At 33.7% G+C, this 17,483-nt stretch overlaps 1 protein-coding gene across 1 annotated transcript; it reads left to right on the forward strand.

Moving 5' to 3' along the window:
• The first annotated feature begins 213 nt into the window (after window positions 1-213).
• Window positions 214-801, forward strand: LOC143632979 (cold shock domain-containing protein 3-like). Its single transcript, XM_077101372.1, has one exon. The coding sequence runs from the start codon at window positions 214-216 to the stop codon at window positions 799-801; it is 588 nt and encodes a 195-aa protein (XP_076957487.1).
• The last annotated feature ends 16,682 nt before the right edge of the window (window positions 802-17,483 follow it).

The following is a 17,483-nucleotide window of genomic DNA, read 5'->3' on the forward strand; positions in this document are numbered from 1 at the left end:
GAAATAAATAATTAAAGAGAGAAAGAAAAATGGATATAAATATATTGATTTGCGGAGATACGAGAGAATCATAACCCAAAATCATAGAAAAACCAAACCAAACCAAACCAAACCAAACCAAACCACCCCAACCGCCTATAAGAACTAACTAGGGTTTCATCCTCCCTAGGTTTTAACTTTCACCCACAACATTAATATAATAAAATAAAATCAATGGCGGAGTCTACCGGAGTCGTTATTCGCTTTCACGACGGCAAGGGTTACGGCTTCATCAAGCCAGACACCCACGGCGAGGATCTCTTCGTCCACCAATCCGAGATCCAATCCGACGGCTTCCGCACCCTCCACGAAGGCCAGAAAGTCAGGTTCACCGTTGTCGACAAGAACGACCGGCAACAAGCTGGCAATGTCACTGTTGTTACTGCCGACAGATCTCGTACCCGCTTTGGCCGTGGAGGTAACGGCGGTGGTGGGTACCGGAGTGGTGGTCGAGAATGCTATAACTGTGGCGGCGTAGGTCATTTGGCCAGGGATTGCAGTAGCGCCGTTATAACCTCCGGCGGTGGTGGTGGGTGTTATAACTGTGGAGGGTTTGGTCATTTGGCTAGGGAGTGTAATCGTGCACGTGGCGGTGGCGGTGGCGGTGGGTGTTTTAATTGTGGTGAGGTTGGGCATTTGGCTAGGGAGTGTACCGTTGGCGCTGGTGGTCAAGGTTACTCGAGGGCGGGTGGTGGTGGTGGGAACTGTTTTAATTGTGGGGAAGCAGGGCATTTTGCTCGGGAATGTCCGAGTAATTCGTGATCGACCTCGAACGGGTATTGGGATTCATAGTATGTTTTGAGGTACGTTTGGTTTGTTAATTAGTTTTTAGTTTTGTTATGTTAATTGGGCTATTCATTGGAAGAAGAATTAGAACATGCTAGTGTTGGTTTGTGTTACCAATCCTTTGAATATACATATAGGGGCTGCTTACTGGTCTCAGTTTTGTTAATCAAGTTCGGGGAGTTCTTTTCTTTATGCGAATTCTCGTTAAAGTTGTTGGATTATGTTTTGAAGCTTGTAGTAGGTTGGTGCTGATTAAGTTTGTTTCATGATTTAATGATGGTTTTTGACCCAAGTTTTTAGTTAAATTTGGTATTATGATGATGATGCAAGTGTGAAAAAAAATGGGATCTGTAAAGATTTCTGCATTTTTCTTGGATGGTTAAGTTTCTATCCTAGGGTGTAAACGAGCATGGCTGGACTAGCCTTGAGTTCGGTTTGTGCTTTCTATTGAACAATCTTATCATAACACTTGAGCTTGTTTAAGCTCAACTTTTTGACGGCTGATCTTGAGTTGCTCGTTGTTTCGCTGTGTGGTTTTGTTTAGCCAAAGGTGGATCTATTTACTTTTTTTTTCTTGGTTTTATATTTTCTTAGAAAAACTTGATAAACTTCTTATACGTTTTTGATTAACGATGAGCATTTCTGAAAGATTTGGTATAGTATTTGGTATTCACTTTCTTGAAATTCATAACCGGTATTTTTTTTATATCATTTTGGTACCCCTGTTATTTTTGATATCGTTTGGGACCCCTGGTATTTTTGATGTCGTTTTGGGACCAACAGAACATTTTGTAATGAGGACCGGTGCTATACCAATACCGAACAGATAGATTTAGTATGATATTAGGTGCCCACTTTTCTTGAAATTCTGTACGGGTACTCGTTTGGTACTGTATGGTACCAATGTCAGCATTATTTTTAAATTTTAATAATGGGTATTGGTACGTACAACTTTTAAAACTGTTTTATTAGCGTAAAAACAGTGAAATGCAGGTTTTGTTTAATCTTTGATTTAATAAGTTTATTAATTTGAATTGTAATAAGTAATTTGATTATTATAGTTAAAAGATCAGTGATGGTACGGAAAGGATAAAAATTGATGGATTTGTTGGAGAAGTCTCTAGGTAGAGGTGCACAAATCGGGTTTTTAAAATACCCAGGTTCGGGTATGACCGGGTATTGGAAAATCGGGTATTGGTAATACTCGGGTCGGGTTCGGGCCCGTGTATTGTCTCTAAAAACCATACCATATGCATCGAGTTCGGGTCGGGTATAGAACCGGGTATTCTAAAACCAGGTATTTATTTCCGGGTATTGAAAAATCTATTTTTGGGTTTTTACCGGGTATAGATTATTGATTTTTTAAAGGGTTACAATTTTTAGGGGTATTTTTGGGTATTTTTCAGGTAATTTCAGGTATAGATCGGATATTTGAAAAATCTGGTTTCGGGTATTGGAAAAACCCGGTTCCGGGTATGGAACTGGTTTTGTTTCAGGTATTACCGGGTATATATCGGGCCCAGTTCCAGGTACGGGTCTTGATACTGAAATGCATACTCTATCCGTACCCTACCGCTATGTTCCCGAGTTTCATTTTAAAAAAGAAAAGAAAGGAAAGGAAATTGGTAGAGAAAAGAAATAAAAGAAAATGAAAAAATGTGATTTCATTTTGTGTTCCCGATAATGAAAATGAATGGAAAAGAAAGGAAATTAAACATTTTATGTGTTTCCGAGTTGTAAAGAAAAGAAAAGAAAGCTATAAATTTACTACTATACCCTTGAGTTTAATAAGGCTAACAAGTTCTGCATATTGATATCCAATAATTTGGAATTCATTTCTTTCTGCAAATTGAAATTTGGAATTCATCCAATAATTTTCCAGAAAATCACAGCTGCCCCCAACTTTTTAACAATTTGCATAAAACATTCTTTTTGAAATTAAGGTTATGCAGTGCTTCAAAACATTTTAAATTGAAGTACAATTGAATTGAAATTAAAACTTAAATTTAAATCAAAATCTGAAACCAAAACACGACAGAAGCCGGTGTGGTTTTGTTCTAGGTCTGCTCTTTCAATATTTCATCTTTATCTTACCACTTGTTGAGCAAACACAAAGAGGGGGCCACAGACAGTATAATCGAGAGAATGGTTTATATAAAAGTAAAGAAATTCGTTACCTGTGGAAGCAATTAATTGCAGGTTCAACAATGGAAGGTGGGTTGAACTGTTGAAAACATGACGGGTTGTGGGGATCTCGCCATCTTGTTGATGAGGGCAAAACTGGAACATCTTGTTGATGAGGGCAAAACTGGAACTGAAAATTGAAAGTGGTGTTTATTTCTTCTTTCTCTCCAAATCTTTCTAAATTGGAAAGAAAAATATATACAATAAAACTCTCCCACTTTCCTTTCTTTTCTCCTCCTTTCTCTCCGTTAAAAAAACTCAGGAACACAAAATTTTCTCAATTCCTTCCAAACCCTTTCCTTTCCTTCATCAAAACAAACTCTGGAACACAACGTACGAGTAGGGTAGGGTACGGATATTAAAAACCCGGTTATAGAAAAAACCGGCTCTGGATGTTTTTTTCGGGTTCGGTTCCGGGTTCGGGTTTTTTGTGCACCTCTATCTCTAGGTAGCCCTTGACCTTGAGTTAACGATAGTGACTTTATTGACAACGATAGTCCCTATCCAATTCCAAAGCTCACCCTCTTAACATTTCGTACAGGTCATAGTTGTCAATAGTGAAAATAGCGCTTGCTATATCATGCTATATAGTGTAGCAGGTATTCATCGCCAATCTAATTTTACCAGATAAATAGTGTGATATATCGCTTTCTTTTAGAATCAGTGCCACTAAAACTTGACTTCATGAATAAAAATCGCAACTCATTTTAACCAAAAAATCAATTTTTAAAAAATTTTATATTACTTAATCGCTAAACATGAAATAGCAGGCGCTATTTCTTTGCTATCGCTACGTAGCGTATAGGTAGGTTGTCCCTATTTATCGCTATTCTATTTGCTATTGACAACTATGGTACCGGTACCATGAAATTAAGAGATTTCAGGATTGCGAAATTCGGGATTGATATCGGGATGTTTCGGTCGTATTGAACTAATACCGCTTATTAGACGTGCACAAATCGGGTATTTTTTAAACCCGGAACCGGGTATTTTGAAACCGGGTACAAACTGGAACCGGTTCTCGTAGGGAACCGGACCCGACCTGATGGGAAACAATCAGAACCCAGTGGAACCAGGTAGGGTAGGAATCGGGTATGGGTTATACCCGAAAACCGGGTACACAGGGTTTTCCATTTTTAAACACAATATGACCGTTGGTAACCGGTTCCAACGGCTATATAGTCGTTTTGGACCGTTGGAACCGGTTTTTGAACATATAAAACAAACACACATACTATAAATAGCTAGGTATAGTTTAGTACTTGATAAACCACTTGTCTAACTCTAAAACCCACTATAAATCGTAATATAGATTAAACCGGCCAGCAATTGCAACCAACGATAATGATGCTATAGTCATCGATACCCCAAACCTGAGGTTTGGGTTCATTATGACTTGTATGACCGACACACAAGAGATGGCGCGATGCAAGTACCGTGCCAAGTTTCTGAAAGCGGGGTCGAACTCCACTCTCTGAAAGCGCCGCCGGTAACATAGCTTAATTGGCGTAGAGAGCGAGATGAAAACGACGAACGGTGCTTGTTATTTTAGTTTTATGTTTAATAATATTTGTAGTTTCTCGTTTTATACTAAAATTTTCGTCGTTATGCTATAACGCTAATATAATGAAGTGGTTGTTATATATATATATATATATGGGTGGGATTTAGAAAGAATTTCTTTTAAAGAGAGAACTAAAGAACTAATAAAAAATTATTTTTAACTTTTTTCAAAATTTTTTCTAGTTTTTTTTCTTTCATCCTTCTAATTTGTTGATATTATTACTAAAAAACAACTGTCGATATAGTGCATATACGCAATAATATGTATTACATATTTAAAATAGTGTTTTATTACATATAATAGAACACAATTGTATTATTATACAATTCAGATTATTAAATATATGCAAATACAATACTATTTCTTTTATGCAATGCACACTAATGCATATATGTAATACAACATTAGTGCACATATGCACTATATCAACCTTTTGTTATATTTGCTTATAATATAACATATTGCGCATATACGATACAAATAATTGCATATATGCTATTGAAAACTTTTTTGAATATAAATACACACTATTGCACGTATGCAATAAAAAAATCGATCTATTGCATATGTGCACTGCAAAGAGTTTTTTTTATTATTTTTTATTTTTATATATTTTATAGTGAAGAATAGCAACATATAAGAAGTATGAAAGAATAAAAAATTAAAAATATTTTTTTTAATTAAATTAAAAATTTTTTTAGTAGTTCTTTAGTTTTCTCTCTAAAAAAGTTCTTTTTTGATACTCTCCATATATATATATATATATATATATATTTAGGGGAGATTTTAATTAAGAACCTTTTTTGAGTTTTAAGAACTCGAAAGAACTCAGTGTAATAATTTTTTTTTCGAATTTTTTTTACACATGCGTAATATATGTAAGTCACATACACGTAAAAAAATTACAGAATTTTTTACGCACCGAGTCGACTTTTTACGCATGTGTAACGGACGTAAAAGTTAGTGTAACCATTTACATATTTATTCTCTCTCCTACTTTGACTTTTTTGCCAGATTTAATCTCAACCGCATATTCCGATCCATTTAATTAAATGTGTGGCCTAAAATGAAGTTCTTAAGTTCTTAAAACTCAACATGGTTCTCAAAATATCCCTCCCTTATATATATATATATGTATGTATGTATGTATGTATGTATGTATATATTATTTTCCACGAGTTATTTATTACTTAGGGTTTATTATCTTCACCAAAGCCGTTTCACAATACCCTTCATCTTCGCTCCAGATCTTAATAGCCGGATTCATAATCGATGCTCAAGAATAAATGGGACATGGTTTAACGAATTAAATCTGGATATACCATGTTCAATTGATTGCTACAAATTCACTAGGTATGTTGAACAACATATAATATTTAATCGGTATTATTTTTTTGGTGTATGATGTGATTTTGATTAATATCATCACTCACATATCAACGTGATGTGATTTTGATTAAGGTAACTCTATGCATACAATTTTGGGTGTTTCATTAATAGCTCGATTGTTCCCGACCGAATCAATTTTCTTTAAGGGCCGGCTGCAATGAGTACTCATTTCAAGAAAATTGGTCAGTATCACCGTATGATGTTTGTATTTTATGTCTGTATAGCCATAATAGTCAATAATACTCGGGTTCTGTTTTGCTAATCTTTTAGTAACAAAATGTTTCAACTCTTCATGTTTGGTTTTTTAATTAATAGATTTTGTTTACTGTTTTGCTAATCTCTTAGTAACAAAATGTTTTTTAATCCTAATCTTATCCTTTCATCTTATGATTATTTAATTAAATTAAATAACCTAACGCGACACACGGCTAAAATAAACTTATATTATTTATATAAATAAACCTCAAAACGAGGACGTTACATTAACGAGTGCGAATACAAATCCAAATGCGAATAAAAATGACACATGAAACATACGCAACGAAACATGTGACATATATATATATATATAAACAAAAAAATAAAAATTTAAAATTGGCCAGGTTTACGGGTTTGAAAAATAAGGAATGTTACATGTATTCACAGTAGCAACATTCTAAATCAAGTTTAACCCCTAATTTTGTGTAAATAAATATGGAATCCATGTATTTTCTTTGTAAATTGAGTTTTAACTCCGCTGCTTCGGAGAAGACGGCGGTGGGAGGTAGAGTGGCCGGAGAAGACGGCGGTGGTGATGACTGCCCGACCTTGGTGATGGATGCGGGAAAGCTTGGTGGCTATGGAAGAAGAAGAAGAAGGGGTAGAGAGAAAGAATATAAATATATATTAATTGTTTTTTCATTGTTTTGTTTATTTGTTAAAATATTTTTTTAATTTAATAGATAAAATGACCAATTTGTCCTCATGTGCGAAGCACATGACCTGACTTAACGAGAAAAATTAACTGGGTTAGGACCAAAGGACAAACGTTGTTGGATTTATAAGCGTAATGAATAAAACAGATCAATTTTGAAGATAATGAACACGGGTGAAATTTGGATAAAGATTAAGGATAATTTCTTTAAATCTGTCTTAGTTTTATAATAAAGATTGGTTTGAGTTAGTTTGTGAGTGGGGATATTCTTATGCTTAAAACTATGCGCTCCTATGAATTAAGAAAAGCAATTTAAGAAAAACGGATAATGTGCTTCCCTCAAGTAATCTAATTTGAAACTATGCGTTCCTCTCGAAGATTCTAATTTGAAAATGGGCTACCCTTCAAGATTCTAATTTGAAGCTATGCGTTCCATCAAAATTTTAATTTGAAAATCGTCGTTCGGCCCTCCAAGATTTTCATTTGAAGTTTAATTTTCAATATTATATTACTACATTTTAGTTTTACTAATATTTTGTTTTTTCTTTATAACTTTTACAATATAAAGTATACAAAATTCTGAATTACCGTTTAGACTTGAGACATGCTTCTTTTAATAAACGTGTGGAAAAAAATTTTATTCGAAACTGACTAGAGCCAAAATTTATATTGAACGTTTTGATATAATATCTCTTACCCATTCAGCTCAAAATAATTTTTTTGAACAAATAATAGCTAACGTTTGATTTTGATAGCTAGATATAATATCTCTTACCCATTCAGCTCAAAATAATTTTTTTGAACAAATAATAGCTAACGTTTGATTTTGATAGCTAATTTCGCCCCTAAAAGCTATAAATGGTACGATTTCCTTCTTTCTTTCTTTCTCTTTTCTTTCCGTTTCATTAACTCTTTTTATCACTTTTATTTTATATATTTTAATAGAAAATTAGTAGTTAATTAACCAACTTATTTATTTTATAACATATAAAATTTTCTTTTTTTTTGTTTGACTAAGTTATATATTTTTCTCAATTTTAATTTATACATTTCTTTAAAGTTTTAATAAGTTTAGCAACTTATTTAATTTATTAAAAAATATATTCTTTTACACTTTTTATTACTTATTTACACTTTTATACCGAAATAGTTTGTGTCAATACTGCTCCTTGATTTCCACGTTCTTGTCCTCCATACACTCATGAGAACGTGCTGGTGGTGATTGCTACTTGCTACTTACCATCTATAAGGAGACTATGAAGTTAATATTTCAAATGAATTTTTGCTAGACTTTTACAGGTGCGAACCAAGTTTATTAGAATATGTGTATCGGAGGACACAATTGTGTGTGTGTGGTGTGTGGGGGGGGATGATTTTTGGTTTGAACACTGCCCTCCCCCCAGGCGATATTCGGGTGATTTGTGAGAAGGGGGGGGGGGGGGGAGGGGGTATACCTTTATCGCCGGCTAGGGTGTAAAAAATAACATTTTATTCATTTGATTGTTATCCATTAAAAAAAAATTATTAACAAACTTAATATAAATACCCAACCTATTCAACCTTCAAAAACCAATATCATCCAACTTTCTTTACCAAATTGGATTCGACAAATACTTCCGACATAGTGGAATAATTTATTGATAATAAGAAGAAGTAGTTGTGATCATACAAGAGATGGCGGAGCAGGAGGCTGTCGTTGTGAGTGCATTTCGAGCAATAGCAAATAAGATCACTTCTGGTTATACTAGTCCTCGGTTGCGAACGAGGCGATCGTATATCGTTCGAGACCGTGAGGCTGCGAACGATTCTTTGATTCAGGTCTATTCAACGACCCGCCTAGATACGACGACGCTAAATTGTCGTTTTCGGATGTCTAGACGTTTCTTTTTGTGCATTGCGGAAGATTTGTAGCGTGTGTATTCATGTTTTCAACAAAAATGCGACGCAAGAGGATATTTAGGATTCACCGCCATCAAAAAGTGTACAGCGCTACGCGTTCTTGCAAACGGAAAAATGACCGAAATCAATAACGAATATTAAAGATGGCAGAGAAAACGACACGAGACACGCTAAAGAATTTTTGCATCAATAAAATTTAATTTGATTTAAATTAATTATTTTTGCATTGGTATAATTTAAATTGTTTTATATAAATTACTTGTTTTTAATTTAAATTGTTTTATTTATTTATGTAGGAATAATACAATTATACGGTGGTAATTACCTGAGGATTCCAACAACGAACGACCTAAGTCGCATATATGATGTACAAGAGAGTAAGCATTCTTTCTCCGACATGATCGGGAGTTTAGATTGCCCACATTGGGAGTGGGACAACTGTCCAACCGCATGGCGAGGTCAATGCACTCATGGTGACCATGGAGTACCAACGATTAGTCTTCAAGCCATTTGTTCATACGACCTTTGGTTTTGGTCGGCCTACTTTGGCTTTGTCGGATCCAACAACGACACGACGTTCTCAACGCGTCGCCCGTGCTAGAGTATTATGTGACACCCAGCCTTTTAAAACTAATGCTATGCTAATATAATCCGAGTTTATCGTGTAATATGATATTATGGAAGAATAAAATAAAAATATTTTAGTCCAAAAACTCCAAAAATTTATGTGCTATGCTTTATTGTATTCAAAAAGTTAAGTTTTGGTGCGTAGCAAATACTGCACGAAACAGACACTAGCAGTAACCCGAGTAAGGTTAAAAGTCCAAATAAATTCTTAAATGTCTGGAATGACCTAAAATAATATAAACATAGTGAAAATATTAATATTAGGGCAGAAACATAATTTTAGAATGTTCGGTTCAAGAAAACTGGAAAATAAGCGAGTAAAATCTGGTACCGGACACCTATGGACCTGAAACCAACCAACTCCAGAAAATTACAATTTTATATGGTTTTGAAGCTAATTGTATGAGCCATACTAATATGCAATTGGTTTTACATAAAAAAAATCTTAACTAGTTATAAATTATAAAATTATTCAAAGAAGGCTTAGATTAATACATGTATTACTAAAAACAAATAATAAATAAATTAACTAACCACCACCCCTGGCCGGATCCCCACTTCCCAAGCCCATAGGTATGCTTAATCACCCTCCTAAAGATATGCATGACACAACACTCTATATTCACACATATTCCAACAGACACTCAAGATTTAAACATAATCATCCTCTCCTCTTCCTAAGACCACCACCACCCTCCCTTCTCTCCTCTCTCCCCATTTCCGGCCGCCACCCTCTCTCCCACCTCCCTTTTCTCTTCCATTCACACAATAATCTCCATACAATCATCAAAACCCTAACTTTAAACCAAGAAAATGAAGTAAGGAGCAAGATAGGAAGGATTGGAGCTTAAAACACACCTCTATGGGCTATCAAACTTATTCTCTTTCATTTCTCTCTCAAACCCTAAGGTAAAATACGAACCGTAGTCTTATTCTTCAAGTTTTGGATGCAAAACACTTGTTCTTGCACCTTGAAAGGGTTCACACAAGCCACTAAACCACAAAACTAATGTGAAAATGGAACTTTGAAGATCAAGTGTGTGTGTGCATTTGAGCCGTGGGGTTGTGTGTGTGTGTGTGTAACCCATATCCAGATGCACATACAAGCACACATGCATATCACTTCCATTTTCATATTTGTTAAGTTTGGTTTGATGATTTTAAGATGTAAAAAATTTGAAAATGAGTTTAAAGTGTGAATATGGAAGAAAGAGAGAGAGAGAGAGAGAGAGAGAGAGAGAGAGAGAGTATGAGTATGTGTGTGTGTGTTCTCAAGTGTTCAGTATTACATGCATGTGTGTATCTTGATGATTCATGTTAGAATATTGTTATGCATGCTTAAGATTTGATGATATGTACATGATTTTGAAAGAGATGGATTGATATGATCATAATGTTAGTTTTATGAAATTAATAGCTTAAGTTTATGTAAAATCATATGAAAACACATAGGATCTTTATGCATGCCACACTTGAGTTGCTAACTTGCACATAAAATTATTATTGTAAATATTATTAATGTTAATTTGAAATGGTTGACAAGAATTAGAAACTAATGTTAATAATCTTGGAAAAGTAATGTTTTAACTTATATAATAAAAACTATAGTTAAGATACATAAATGAAGGAATAAAAATCTTATTTTTTCTAGGTCTCTTAAATGCTATATCTTATTGGAAAATGATCTCATAAGTATAGATATTAATATGTGACATGATGAATTTATGATAAGAAATAAATGCATGTTTATAATCAATAAAAGTATGAATTTACGATATAATAAGAAATCTGGAAATTTATATATGTTTACATGTTAGAATAATTAGATTTTGTGTGATATATGCTATACATGCTTTACTTGGTTCAAAATGAGTATCGGTTACTTAACTAGTCGAACAATCGGCTTTTTAATGCAAATCGACAAGGTTTTTAGGAGCTAGTTTAAAACAGCCACTAAAACCTAAAAACTCATATACATTACACTATATAATATGTGTAAAGAGGTCAAGATTAAAAGACTTGACAATAAACGAGTCGCGTCACGAAAGAAGATGCGAAAACGTTAAAAATAATCATTTCTATAAGATTTAAACTAAACCAACAACAAATAATTTTTTTTACAAACTAACTTATAAAATATATACACTTTATCTATAAAAACTATATTTTAACTTAAAAAGAGTAGAATGTAATAAAAACATTAACCGGTTCGTCCTTAAACGCGAAACCAACAAAACCGATAAAATATCACTTAAAACGTAAAATTGTAAATTTTAAAAGACTTAAATAGTTCAAAAAATAAAAAGGTGTTTTTACCATATTTATATTTTAAACATTAAATTAATAATTAATAAAAAATTTTAAGAAAATTGTTTAAGTACATGTTTAATTAAATTTGATGCTAAGTCTATTTATGTACATGCTTAATTAATATTGGAAGTAGATATATATACTTATAAATATTTGTGATGTGCGCTTGAGTGATGGACTTAACCAAACCAAATGCACCGGTGGATAAATTGAACAATAAATCTAATAAACAAGATAAAACATTACGAAATACTATAATTTTGGTGTGAACGCTTTAAGTTGAAAGAACAACTTAAGGATATTGTGAGAATAAATCATTAAAAACGTGTACTAAATGAATAGGACACGAGTTCATTTTGGACAAAACCGACCATCTACTGAAAATAGTGAGTTTCTCATAAATCTCCTCGTTTTGATAACGCTTTATATATAACTGTTTTGGGGAAAAGTATATTTAATTGATGCATTTTATTTTACAAAACGTAATTAAATGGGATGAGCCATTTGAATGGGAAACCGTTAACCTTGGTCTAGGCGTAGAAATATTGATAGATCTATTGGGGTGACACCCCTCATTTAGCCAGATATACTGGTTACGAAGGTAGGAATATTTCGAGTTTGGTATGTTTCGTGTTGTTCATTTTATAGTTATACATGTTTTGTACTCTTTGCTCGTTTACAACTAATACAATTTGTTTAAGAAATAAAATGCAAGATTCAATGTTAATAATGATATTCTCATTGATTAAAATGAAAAAATAATTGATGTAAAAGTCGAGAGCTATTTCATCATGGTTTTTAAATGAGAATTCACCAACATACGTGTTGACAAATATTTTAATATGTTTTTCAGGTAAATGATAGTTTGGAGCTTCGTGGAGCGTGCGGGATAAATGGTGACATGTGTTTAAATGGGAAAAATGTTGACTTTTGTCTAGTTGGACATGTAATATGAATAAAAGTCGTGTAATTGGACATGTGTAACATTGTTATTGGTTAAATAAAGTCCAACATATACTTTCATATGTATACTTGAATGTGAATGGTTGAAACAGTATCTGTCACCACCCGAAACGACTTAGTCAAATCTTCCGCTGCTTAAGTTAAGATTTTCGGGATGTGACATATTACATCAGCCGTAGCATGCTAGTCTTACCGTTTTATGCCAACGGTACCTACTACCATCACGGATACTATTTGGGAGACGAGATATATCCGGAGTACTCGATCATTGTGAAAACGCTTTAAGACGCGATCAAAGAAAAAAAAGACTATTTTAAAAAGAAGTAAGTGTCTGCACGAAAGGATATCGAGAGGTGTTTCGGGGTTCTACAAAAACATTGGCATTATGTGAAAAACCCCTGTCGTGTATGGTCGATATAAAAAATGAACGATGTTATGTAACGTGTATCATATTGCATAATATGATTATAGAAAATGAGGGCAAAGCAATATGCCAACGGTATATACAAAGGAGTGTTCCAGAAAAATTTCCTGAACCAATCAAAGAATAGCAAACACGAAACAATCACCAGTATCGAGTGAGATATATAAACAACTTAAGGAAAATTTGGTACAACACCTTTGGGATAATTGTCTATTTGAAGACGATTAACAAAACGAAGAAACCAAATACGAGTCATAAATTAGTATTTTTATATGTATTTTTTTTAATTTTTATGTATTTTTTGTTTTAATATTTCTTTTTAATTTTAATGTATTTAACTTAATGAATTTTTATTTTTTTAATTTAATGACTTTTTATTTATTTAATTTAATTATAAAAAGAAAATAAACAAAAACTGACGTGGCGATATGATGGGCTACAAACCACTACACCTCTAAAATTGAAATAGATCCCCTGCTGACGTGGTGCCACATGTCGAAAATCCCCACCATTTTGTAGCCCTCCACTACGCATAACTGTCACTCCCCAACTAGCAGTTGCAGAAGCGTAAAACGGGAATGTAACAAACACCTCTGGTATCAACCACACTGTTTATAAAGAAACATTACAAACTAATTTACAATATATTACATCGTTTTAACTTCTTTTGCAAACTAGGTGATACAAATCAAAACCAGCTCGTTAAGCTACTTTAATCCTTACTTGAATACTTTCATCTACTTACCTAGGTATTGATCGCAAGCTAAACACATAGCACATTAGCTTATCCAATTTCGGTACCCCTCCATGTTAAAACGGGTCAACTATGAACAGTTGGTGAGTTTCACGAGTTTCAACAAATCAGTTATGCATAACCATAATATTCATAGTTTGTATGTACACATGTGGGTATGTATGTACGTTTGCGAGTACGTTTGTTTGTAGGTTTATGATGTTATTATGCTAAGCTATAGTGAAACCTTGACTGTTTGTTCGTGCTGCGTGCCTCCATTTCCCACGCACAATCAACCACTGGGCCCCCCTTCCGCCCACAACATGCCCGGATTAGCTATGTCTAACACTACACAGCGTGTTTGTATGATTATGGTCATGTACAAATGGCGTTATGTCTATCACGTCATCTGTGCCGATTCCGTTTGGGTTTGTCAAAGTTAATCACTGTGATTGTGGGGACTTTTGTGTGTTAGCACTTAGATAATTCACATCATCACATGTTTTTATATATATAGGTATAAACAACATGTTTTTCACCTCAAAAGTTCGTAAAACAGTTTAGAAACTCACTTTATAGTAGGTACTCAACACGGTATCAGTTCGTGGTTCGTTTCACTTGTTATCACTTAGTTCCTATAATCAGTATTATATAAAATTAATATTTTATTATTATTATAGTCTCCATACTAAACCGGGTTGTATATCTAGTCTGGGTATAGCTGTCATGCCAAGAACATGTCAATAGTCTTAGATTGTGACATTTTTTAATGTATAATGTTTAAAATCGAACTTGGCTCAGTTTCACCGTTTCACGAGCTGGGCCAAGTTGATCGTTTACGTGTATAGAAAACAGGTATGATCACATAAAATCGGGTAAACGTGCCGGTTGATAAAATAATTAAATTTATAAAGAAAAATTATAGTTTAGATGTCTGGATTCGCTAGGGGATCATTTCCGTTTATTCAGTCTGGCTTGGAGAAAAATGCGCTAAATACATCCGAATTGTCCGGATTTCTCACTAAACATTCGGTATTATTTAATTAACCCAAGAATGTGATATTTGACCACTCTGAATGTTATGATATCTAGCAGGTTCATTAATCACAAAATTGTCGGTTTTTATCAGAATTGAATTTGTTTATCTTTTAAATTAGCACAACTAATTATCGTTAAATTACAATAATTTATACACTTACTAATTAATATATCTAGATTTTTATAAAAATATTTCTGGAAATATTTACTGAATTATTAATTTATAAAAGTTCATTTTATATGCTATTTTTAACCGACAAATCGTTCGTTTATACCAAACGATTTTAAAAACTCCGATAAATTTTCTGAGTGATCCAAATAACTTTCAAAATACCCTGTAAAATTTCTAGAACCCAACAAATTTTCTAAATTACCTTTTAAAGCCAAAAAACCGTTAAAACTCGAATAAACGCGAATCCAGAAACAAATAGCCAGGGTTCTCCAATTGACCCCAAAATTTATCTGTTATCATTTGGTGCATTACCTGAGTTCTCCACAAAATTTCATAATTTCTCAAGCATTTTAAGTATTTTACCCAAATAAACACCGACAAACGATAATAAATTCGCCAAATATTTTTGGATTATTGAAAAATTACTAAATTTGGATAGGGACTTGTTAGTGCATACATCTATTGCTTTCGTTTTTGTCGAATGAAGGTGTGCGGAGCTTTAAAGGAGCTAAAAGTTTGATCATTTTAGATGGAGTATAAATGAATATATTATTATATGGGTGATAGAGAATTTGAATATGAGCAAGTGGGCGAAAACGGCACGTAAAACGGAGCTGTAACGAAGAAGTTATGAGCAAAACAGTTTTCTGGTTTGCTGGAGCATAACATATGCGTTGACCAAACTTATGCGTTGACTAGACTTATGCGTTGACCTACTTATATGTTAGACTTATGCGCTGGTTGAAGGCTTACGCGCCAGAAATACTCCAAACACCCTATAAATAGTGATTTTGACATATGTTTTCATAATTCTTTGGTCCAGAACGTATATGTACTGATACTTGTCATATTTTATTGTAAATGTTGATATATATGAGAAATAGAGAGAAGATAATGAGAAACCTTGTTGTTTTCGATCACGTTTAGGATTATGCACCTTCACGTTGATTATGATATTTGTCATATCTTATTGTAAATGCTGATATATATGAGAAATAAAGAGAATATAAAGAGAAACCTTATTGTTTTCGATCACGTCTAGGGATTCCCCACCTTCACGTTGATTATAGATATCGATCTACGTCTTGTTCACAAAAAGAACACGTTCCTACAGGACTCATTCATATAGCCTTGATGTCACTGTAAAGCATCACAATCTAACAACAATCACATCATAATCTAATCCTAAACAGCCCCTAAAAGAGGGTTTTGGTAACACCTTTGCTGTTTTTGTTTGTTTCGGCCCTTTTTCTCACTTGTACGGGTTCTTGGTCTTCTAGTTAATGTATCTGCAAGGCATATAACACAAAACCAAGCATGTGTCATCAATCAACCAGCCTTGAAACAAAGGGTTTAGGTTAGGTTTAAAACCGAGTTTTTGAACCGTAAAAACATGATTTAAACTTCATAATTCGTGTTTTTGGCCAAAAAAGTATTTGATTATGATTTCTAACCGTGTTTAACGTCAAAGTATATTTTTGTATTATTTTGAAGAGTTTTACATGGTTAGTTATGATTTTCACTAATCAAACTATCATATTTATGTATAAAACATGTTTAATCAAGTGTAAAATGATCAAAATTGAAGCTTTTACCTTAGGGTTTGGTTAAAAGAGTGAAGGATCAGCTGGAGAAGCTCTTAGGAAGATAGTATGGTTTTGGAATGGTCTAGAATGGTTTAAATGAGAAGAAAATACAAAAAAAGGGGGTCACTAGTTGCGGCCGCCCCTTTGGTGGGGTCCCCTAGGGCCCCTCCTTGGCCATTTTTCTTGATTTGCGTTCCTGAATAAATCCCAAGTCTAAATTTATTTTGAGTTTGGTTTTTGGCAAGAAAAAAGTATCGTGTAAGACCCCGAATCCCGGGAATCCTACAGTTGGTAATCACATCCACAAATTCACAAAAATTTAAAACCAAACGATTCTTTGTATTTAAAACAAGTTCAGAGTAAATAACATCGGAAAAGTTTAAGTATTAAAAATCCCAAAACACGGGTACAGGTGTCCAAAATCAAATGTAAATAAAATATTTGTTTTATTTGAATTCCTCGACCAGAAATGCCTTCAACCTCCCGAGTAGCATCCAGCACGTCCAAGCGGTAGCATCCACTTCTTAACCTGAAAGTCAATTTAACATACACACAAAGTCAGCTTGAGCTGAGTGAGTTCAAGTTTTCATAAATAATAATTCATACTTTATTTCAAAGCTATAGTTATACACAATAGAGAAGGTATAAATAAAATAAATTATATATAATTCACCAAGTAATACATTTATTGTCGAACACATGTACACGGGCCTCCTCACCCCGAGTCAAGACTCGAGTAATATATTTGACCCGGACGCGGTAAGACCTAAGCATGTGACACGAGCCTCCCCACCACGAATCAAACCTGAGTAATATATTTGACTCGGTCACAGCTTATACATCCAAGCACGAGATA

Source organism: Bidens hawaiensis, unplaced genomic scaffold, assembly GCF_021521415.1.
Source record: "Bidens hawaiensis isolate Kalapana, Puna unplaced genomic scaffold, B.hawaiensis_p1.1 tig00006556_1, whole genome shotgun sequence".
Classification (NCBI taxonomy): Eukaryota; Viridiplantae; Streptophyta; class Magnoliopsida; order Asterales; family Asteraceae; genus Bidens; species Bidens hawaiensis.